Here is a 9,752-nt window from a genome sequence, read left to right as displayed (position 1 = left end):
TTTGTGTGGGTGTGTGTGTGTGTGTGTGTGTGTGTGTGTGTGTGTGTGTGTGTGGTTGTGAGTGTGTGTTTTCTGTGTGTTGGGATGGAATTTGCTGTGGCAGCTACACTGCCCAATCTCTATGGGTTTCTCTAATTCAGGGATACAACAGGGCTCTCATGCCTTTTTTACATAAAGCATTTCACACTGACTAAGCACTAATCTGTAAAAAGGGAATTTAAAATGGTTGTATTTTTAGATGTTAACTCTTTGGTGCACCTCAAATAATGTGTCCTTTCTGTGTCTTTGTTTATAGTGGTGTGTGTAGGTGTTAGTTCTCTCTTTCAGAGTAATGCATTTTTTCATGGCTGTGGCTCCTCTGATCCGATCCTGTGAAAAGCCAAAGCCTCACTTTTATCTCTCGTCCCATTTACACTTGGAACAGTCAGTGCGTGTGTGTGTGTGTGTGTGTGTGTGTGTGTGTGTGTGTGTGTGTGTGTGTGTGTGTGTGTGTGTGTGTGTGTGTGTGTGTGTGTGTGTGTGTGTGTGTGTGTGTGTGTGTGTGTGTGTGTGTGTGTGTGTGTGTGTGTGTGCACATATGTGTATGTGTGTGTGGCTGCGTAGGTGCTCGTGCAAGTGGGTGTATCTTGGACATAGAGAACATCCTCCTAGATTCATGTTAATCCAAAAGAGTTGGAGTTTCATTTAATTCATTTTTTATGCTCATTTTATCAAATCATTTGTCATTTTTAAGTTGTTAACCACCATCTGTGTTACCCTTAGGCTGATGGCTTAATGATCTGAACATCCTGCTCTGCTGAGTAACTGCCATCAAAGATTAAACGTCTTTAAATGGCATCAAACTTTGAAATGAACACTCTGGTTGATGTTCCTGAACACATTTCTCACAGTAAACGCCTTATGTTCTTCAGACAAAAGGAAATATTTGCAGTGTTAGTTCTACGTTTCCTAAGAATATACCAGATTCAAGTATTCAAACTTTCATTTACTCCTATCTCTAATGCAAATCAACTACTACTATACGTAGAGAGCATTTCATATCAGTTTCGGCTTGTTTACACTGTACAGATTCATTACTATAATAAGTCTATATACTGTTTTGTCTCTGACTTAAAGAAATGATGTGGTCCAGGCTCAAAGCTGTATTTGAATGTTCCTTCACCTAATTATCAAGGTCAATGTGACTTTTAACAAAACAACTTGTTGTGCAGATTTGTAATGCCCTGCAGACATAGTATAGTTCTAGGAAATATGCTAACATATTGGAAGATGCTTCAGCATTTTTTCCAAATGCTAGTGCGTGCTTCCCAGGTTTCAGTGACTAATGCTGCTAAGTATTTTGTGTTAATCCTGTTCTGGGAGCAGCCAAGGGGAAAAGCCTCCAGTGACTGACAACCAGCAAAGCTATCACATGGTTCCTGCTTTCACATCATTACTCCCCTCCAACAGACACACAGACACACACAGGTGCACACACTGTCCTCCAGACACGTATGCATGGATGCACAGATATGCATTCAACAACTGTGTGAGTGATTGAGTGAGTGAGTGAGTGAGTGAGTGAGTGAGTGAGTGAGTGAGTGAGTGAGTGAGTGAGTGAGTGAGTGGTGTGTGTGTGTGTGTGTGTGTGTGGTGAGCATCCATGCCTGTGTGGGTGTTTATTTATTTACTCGAAAAAACATTACTTGCCTCATGATTTCCACATCAATGTGATAAGGACCTATCAAACAAAATAAGGAGTGAGATGAAGAGTTTTGATATTTAGATTTGTATTCTTGTATATGCTAATTATACACGCCCAAGTGTTTGTTGTTGTGTAAGGCAAGGCAAGGCAAGTTTATTTATACAGCACCTTTCAGCACACGGCAATTCAAAGTCATTTAAGACATTTAAGAATAAATACAGCAGAAACACATTATCAAATGGCATTTAAAAGCAGGCATTAAAAAGCAAAAATAATAAAATAATCACAACAGATATAGAATACATGAATAAAAACCATGCAGTGTGGATATGAACAGCTCACTCAAATGCAGCGCCAAACAGATACGTTTTTAGTCTGGATTTAAAAGTAGCAGCAGCGGACCATATGACATTCTCCCAATCCTCTTCTGGATCATCTAAATGCTCTCTAGCAAACTTCAGACGGGCCTGGACATGTACTGGCTTAAGCAGGGGGACACGTCTGGCACTGCAGGATTTGAGTCCCTGGCGGCGTAGTGTGTTACTGGTGGTAGCCTTTGTTACTTTGGTCCCAGCTCTCTGCAGGTCATTGACTAGGTCCCCCCGTGTGGTTCTGGGATTTTTGCTCACCGTTCTTGTGATCATTTTGACCCCACGGGGTGAGATCTTGCGTGGAGCCCCAGATCAAGGGAGATTATCAGTGGTCTTGTATGTCTTCCATTTTCCAATAATTGCTCCCACAGTTGATTTCTTCACACCAAGCTGCTTACCTATTGCAGATTCAGTCTTCCCAGCCTGGTGCAGGTCTACAATTTTGTTTCTGGTGTCGTTTGACAGCTCTTTGGTCTTGGCCATAGTGGAGTTTGGAGTGTGACTGTTTGAGGTTGTGGACAGGTGTCTTTTATACTGATAACGAGCTCAAACAGGTGCCATTAATACAGTTAACAAGTGGAGGACAGAGGAGGCTCTTAAAGAAGAAGTTACAGGTCTGTGACCAAATACTTATTTTCCACCATCATTTGCAAATAAATTCTTTAAAAATCTGATTTTTTTCTTCTCATTTTGTCTCTCATAGTTGAAGTAGACCTAGGATGAAAATTACAGGCCTCTCTCATATTTTTAAGTGGGAGAACTTTCACAATTGGTGGCTGACTAAATACTTTTTTGCCCCACTGTATTATTCAAATATAGCATGATAGGTCCACTTTAAGTTACATAGCTATGGAAATCTATGCAGGGACGTATAGTGGGATAATTTAACCAGGAACTGCATTACTATACTGTCGGAGCTCAATTCACCCTGGATGGTTCCCTGTGCAGTGAGTTTGCTCTCTGCTGCCAGGAAGAGCACAAAGCAGAGAGGAGAGGCCTGTAATGGTGACATAACATCTCTGGACTCTTGTTGCAGTGCAAAGAAAGGGTGAATGTTACCTTGAGTGACACAGGAGTAACAGCAGCCCCTGTCTCCTGCTGCAGTTTAGGCAGCAACATACACACTTTGTGGCTCGTTTGATATACTAAATATATCTAGTATCTATATTTGCTAAATAGTGTTTTTAAAAGTGAAGCACTACTTGTTCTGCTTCACAGACTTCACAGGGAGAAGTGACAAAACAAAAACAACAAAGATAAGTCATCCTTTGGCAAACATAGATCTACCTTGTAAAGATAATTAAAAGAGACAGCAGATATTGGCACAAGATTCTCATTCTCAACAGAACCATGATTGTACCAGGTGGTTATTTTTTTATTCTGGGGCTATCTAAGCAAGACTGCAACTGTAAACATATACAAATTAAATATAATAAATATTTCTCACTAACAAATTGAATGGAAAAAATACAAGAAAAATAGACAACCTAAGAAGAAAGCAGAACGTGGTCTCACCCTCTAACCTAAAATCAGGATAACTGAACATTTGTATCCACCAAATCACATTGGTTTGATCTAATTATGTTTAAATGCTGATGGATTTGTACGTCACTAAGGCATATTCAGGCCACAAAGACAATACTTGTTAGTTGTATACATTTATTGTGAGTTTTTCTTGTGATTTTTGCTCATTTTAAAACAACTTTGAAAAACCCACCAGCCTTATCCTTCGAATCAGGTTTCATATTGTATTTACTGTGTGCCTCAGTGTGCGGTTGTGTGTGTTTGCAAATGAAATATTGACACTCACCAGATCCTGTGGGTATCAAGGTGAGCGAAGATTGACTAGAGAGTGGAGCAAGATGGAGAGAGAAATTGAAAAGAGAAGCCTGGATAGGGAGTATTTGATACGAGTGTGGAAGTGCAGAAACACTGTGTGATCGTGTGGGCGCAGAGAAGGAGCAAGAAATACAGAGATGGAGTGTGATGCAGGGAGGAATTGGAAAAGGAAAGATTGCAAAACTGGAAGAGAGAGAGAGAGAGAGAGAGAGCAGATATCGAGACATGGGAAGGGAAGGAGGAGAGCGAGACGAGGGAAATGGGGAGAGCATGTCAGTGTTTAATGGAGGGTGAAGAGGAGTGAAAGGCACAGAGAGAGGCCAGGGAGGAATAAAGCACTGGAGGCTATGAGTACCCTTTGTTCACACAAATTAAGGTGATACGCAAATTCACACCTACAGTAGCACTGTCAACATGCAACACCAAGGGGGAAGCGTGCTGAGAAAATCAATAGGTTGTTTTTCAAATCCAAATTTAATTTAGTCAGGCATCTCTTTTAAAAAACATCTAGTGTTTAGTGTACCATCGTTACGAAAGACAAACAGTTCAGATCAAACAGACAGCTCAATGGCAGGATGGGAGTAATAAGTATTAAAGATATCCACAGACATCAAGATGGGTCCAGATAGCAGTTTCATTTCAGACATCAAGCTGCAAGGTAACTGGTTCCAGGTAGATAGAGCATGAAATCTAAAAGCAAATTAGTGCTAATGGAAATCCTGCAGCACCAATAAGTCCTGAGAGACAGTCTGATGAAGTCCCTTGGGTGATGAGTAGTCCTGCAAACTAAAACACAAAATAAATGGTTTGTTTATGCCATCTCAACACATCATGGCTTTTTTTGCGCATCATCTTTTGTTAGATAGAAATATATCTTGCAAAAAAAGACAATTGTGAGACCACTCAATGTTATTTACCACAGTGACACTCAACTAACTCATGACTGCAAGTTGCGTGTTTTCAGGTATAAGCCTGGTCTATGTAATCTGCCAATATATTCAATATATTAAGTTGAGTTTAAATTAAAAAACATGACACCAGGTCCCAGGTTTTGGCTTGTTTCCTACCAACATAGAAACTGAAGGTAGAGAAACATAATCCTCTAAGGGTTTAATTATCTGATATTTCAAATAATGTTTATGATTATTATTGTGTGTGTGTGTGTGTGTGTGTGTGTGTGTGTGTGTGTGTGTGTGTGTGTGTGTGTGTGTGTGTGTGTGTGTGTGTGTGCGCATGTGAGAGAGATGATTGATTTGTATCTCTACAGTGTCTTGTTGTGATCTCTTGAGTATATTTGTAGATTATTTTCAAGTTTCCTCTTGTAACTGAATGAATGATTGAGACCTAAATTGACAAAGCTTCTTCTAAGTAATAATAACTCATCAGGGAGTTGATTCCTAAACTCATTTGTCATTCACTGTCCAAACTGTGGCTCAAGTATTATTCAGAGCTGTGTTTCACAACCAAATAACATCCGTCAGTAATAAGGGAGGAAAGAATTCAATAACTATGGAATATCCAAGTCAACACTGGGACTAAACCGTCTAATTTGAGAAGTATTTATTGCTATTTTCATGAACTGGCAGCAGTCAAATAAAATGCCGCTTGTAAGAAGCTGGGAACACATTAAAATAGCTTTTAAAAGCCGAACCGACTGAGAAAAGATGTGGTGACGCACTTACGCACTTTACAGTCCTGGAAAAGCTCCCTGCGTTCAGTTTTCACAAACCCTCTCAAACTACCAGCTTGTGTTGTTCATTTGTTAACAGCTAAAGGGGTAAGAAACTGTGTAAGAGTGAGCCTGTGAATACATGATGTGCAGCTGACAAAGAAATCCACATCCACACTGAAACGCGGATGACAAATTTGACGGCAGATGGGCACAGAATTTGTTACAGTTACAGCTCCAACCTGATCTGTGCATTACTCAACCATCATGTAGAAGATGATCTTTACAATGTGTGTGTTTGCAAGAGAAAACACGGGAGAAGTGAACGTGACTGTTTTGTGTTTCCGAGTGACTGAGTGACTTAAAAGGCACATTTGTATGTTTTGTTTGTGTGGTGAATAATATAGGACCATTTTGGTTGACTGGTGCAGTTCCTGTTTGAGAACTGCTCACACAAACAGCTATGCACTGCACAGTAATACACCTGCCATGACATAGTTGTCTCACACACAAGTCACAGCTTTTATCAGGGTCTGAAACACCATTGAAATACATGCTGATTTGTGGGAAAAACACCGGGGGCAGTTTTTACTATTGGACATGGTAGGGGACTGCCTGGTGTCCCCAGCAAGGAGGGACCTAAAACAGCTATAGATGTTGATGATGTTTAGATATAAACAATATTCTATCACGTAACAATTGTAATTCTTTGTAATTACAAATCACCCCAAAATAATTTACAAGCTGAATCAAATACTTAATGTTTACTTCAGATTTAGAAAAAAACATTGCACTACAGTACTTCATTTACCTGAGAGAGAATGTTATTGAGTCAAGTGGCAGATTCAGATATTACTCACAAAATGTAAAAATAAAAACATAATGCATCATTATGCGATTAACTATCAAGCGTTGTATTAGAATTGAAAGCTCCAACTTCTACACACTTTAAATAAATAAAGAACATTGTGCTTTTAATGCCTCTTCCTTTACTCTTCACTTGTACCACAAAATATTTTAAATACGTTAGATGATCTGACTGCTCATGTTTCTTGCACCATCAAACTAATTCCCCAGGTCTCAGTAACTATCTTTCAGTGTTATCATTACCGACAATAATTTATCTTAAATGCAGACACATCCATCTTTATTATCAACACCCTCGTCAGTATCTATTCCCTCTAACAGGATCTGCCTCTTCTCTCTCGCAGGTGCTGCTCTCCGGGCTGATCGGAGTGGTGTCATGGAAGAGACCGCTCTCTCTCGTGGTGAGTGTCCTCTGAACGCCTACACTCCCCCGCTAATCTAACTGACCTAATATAACACAACCTGATTGTCGTCGTCAGAAACACATGCTTACATACTGAAGCTGATGCTTAGTTTTTTCCTGTTTGCATGAGTACATGGAGAGTACATACACAACAAAACAAATCATAGCAAAGCATAGGACACACAACGGCATACAAATCAAGCATTCATTTCTAAACCTATTACATCTATTTCTTTTTCGATTTTAATTATTTTGAGTGTCTCTGAATTTATATTTGTACCTCAAGCAGACAGACTCAATGTGACAAAGTGCTGACATGTCTGACTGTGTTGCTGGTCACACTTGTGGTTCAGAGGCCGTAGAAACTGTCACTCTGTGAACACAGTTTCAACTTTGGGGCATTTTCAGGTTTTGTTCAAATCTTCATCAGATTTGTTTTGCTGGTTTAGTGTGGATTTCTTTCTGTCTTGAGTGTAATTCTTACAAGTTATATTCAAGCAGGACTCGTACCTATATAAAGCAAGGGAATTACACACAATAATTCTCTTAAAGGTCGATTTAGGTGGGCAATTAAACACTTTTATTAAGCTTCTCTCGTATTTACAGCCAAGTGTTAAGTGACCTTTAAGAGCAGTGCTCAAGTCATGACATTAATAATCACATGAATAATTACTTGCATGCTCTTAACGAGAAAAGCCAATCGGAAGCAAGGAATTTAACCTGAGTCTGTCATGTGTTTCTTTTAAAGTTAGTTATTTCATGTAAAATCTTCCAGCTATCCAGTGGCAATTAACATGTGGAATCAATTCAAATACATGAAACAATTATAAATTAATGTTATTCTTTAAGGTGTATAAACATATGCATTAGGAGTTATCTTTCCTGCTCCAGATTTGAGTATACTGTATGTGCTGCTGCTTTACACCATGTAGCAGTAATATAAAGAATGAAATGCCGCCATGACAGTTTGACAATGAAACCACATGAAAAGTGACTGCCTTTGTTGATTGCTCATATTTTTGGGATAAAATAAAAGAGAAAAGGTTGTGTCACATCCTATGAAATGTCCAGAAAGAAGCTTTAATTATCACGTGGTAATATGTACATAAGTATATATTTTATTTGTATTAATTACGAGTAATTCTTTGTTGATACAAGACCTGTTGCTTAACAGGTGTAACGTTTCTTTCCTTCCCTAAAGTTCAAAGTATAGTAATATTTCTCTGCCATGAATGAGGGAGAAAGCCTTTAATTGTCTTTCATGTAATGCATGTTATTGTCCCCACATGTTCCTTACCTATTTAGTGTGTTTCATTGCGACATAAATCATTATTTTCCTGCCTTTGATCTACTAAAAATAACACGGGTACATTATGGTTACTCATGACTCTCTGATATCATTCAATCTCTTTGTCTTTTTAAGACCAGGATTAGGCTGCAGCAAAAACAAGCCCTACTTCATGCTCTCTTAATGTCATAAATATTATCATCTAATGTCTTCTTCTTCCCCACACCATGGTTGTACCCCTCCCCTGTCACTGCTGCATATCCCTCATCTCGCTCCCTTTAGTTTTATCACCTTGCTCCCCTTGCTATACATATATATCGTCTCCTTTCATATTTGTATTTCCCCTCCCCCTCCTGTGTCTGGTTTTGTGGAATGTTAGACCAGAGAAAGAGATTTGAATCATTTCTGCTCTTATGGATCAAAGGATATATCCCATTTTTGAAGGTGTTGGAATTGGTCACACTGTAAAATAGTTAAATCCTCTTACCTCTGTATCCTTAAAAAGCACGTCTAATTAACCTGAATCATTTGAGACAGAGATGTCGGTCTCTGGCTGCTGCTTACTGTCTGTCCGTCAACATGGGAATATGTGGTCTTTCCTTTGTGACTGTAGCATGTTCTGTTCAGTCCTGACGCTCAAGCTTCTCCGTTTCTGGCCCTGACCCGGCGCTCACTGGTGACTAACACACCGGCCGGCGCGATGCGTTCAGGCCTGGCAGCGCTACACCAAACCATCTGCCAAATGTGTTTGGCCTCGCTCAGCATCGTGATTCGTAATAACTGGAGTTCCTCCAATCGTTTACATATGTGTCTTATAAGATTTATCTTCTGTCTTTTTTGACAAATGATGTATATGAGGAAACATAGAGATAACTGGAACATGAATTTAAGAACAATTAAAACTTTTTCAAGACGTAAGTGGATGTTGAATAACATGGTAGTGTTTTCTTGAATCGTGTTGAATCCCGGCTAGTTTGTAATAGTGCAGCGTTATTGAAGTGGTTGCCAAAGGGTTGTTAGATCTTGTAGAAGTCGTCTTCACTTCCTCTCCATGAAATTGCTATTTTTTCAAATCCAGGTGCTGCATGACATCAATCAATCAATCAATGTTTATTTATATAGCCCAATATCACAAATGTTACATTTGTCTCAGTGGACTTCACAGTTTGTACAGAATATCAGTATGACAATACGACACCCTCTGTCCTTAGACCCTCACATCGTACAAGGAAAAACTTCCAGAGAAAACCCACAGTTTAAAGGGAAAAATGGGAGAAACCTCAGGGAGAGCAACAGAGGAGGGATCCCTCTCCCAGGACGGACAGACGTGCAATAGATGCCGTGTGTAAATTGAAAAGATAATACATTTGCAACATAGGTAGTCCAAATGTTTGGAAATGCATGTGTGTATAATAGGAAGATGAATCCACGAGTATATCCATCCAGGACTTATGATCCAGGACCACAGCCACGGCTCAAGATCCAGGACTCGCAATCCATGACACAGGACCGCAGGATCATCCATGACTCCGGATCCCGGCGTATATAGACACCAAAAAGAAAGAAATTTGGGGAAGCTGGGTTAATCGGAACATGAGAGTACACAGGTACTCTGAACAACCAAAACACAC

General features: G+C 39.5%; 1 protein-coding gene across 2 annotated transcripts in view; it reads left to right on the top strand.

Annotated features, from left to right (window-relative positions):
• fam189a1 (family with sequence similarity 189 member A1) overlaps positions 1-9,752 on the top strand; it is a 78,549-nt gene that overhangs the window by 29,369 nt on the left and 39,428 nt on the right. For both annotated transcript variants that reach the window (XM_010774864.1, XM_010774858.1), the window contains exon 2: positions 6,775-6,831. In XM_010774864.1, the coding sequence (XP_010773166.1) occupies positions 6,775-6,831 (57 nt within the window). The remainder of the gene's footprint in view (positions 1-6,774; positions 6,832-9,752) is intronic.

This window comes from Notothenia coriiceps, unplaced genomic scaffold (assembly GCF_000735185.1).
Source record: "Notothenia coriiceps isolate Sejong01 unplaced genomic scaffold, NC01 NC01_scaffold00000339, whole genome shotgun sequence".
NCBI classification, from domain to species: domain Eukaryota; kingdom Metazoa; phylum Chordata; class Actinopteri; order Perciformes; family Nototheniidae; genus Notothenia; species Notothenia coriiceps.
The sequence above is the reverse complement of the archived record's forward strand: the minus strand, read 5'-3'. Positions and strand labels throughout refer to the sequence as shown.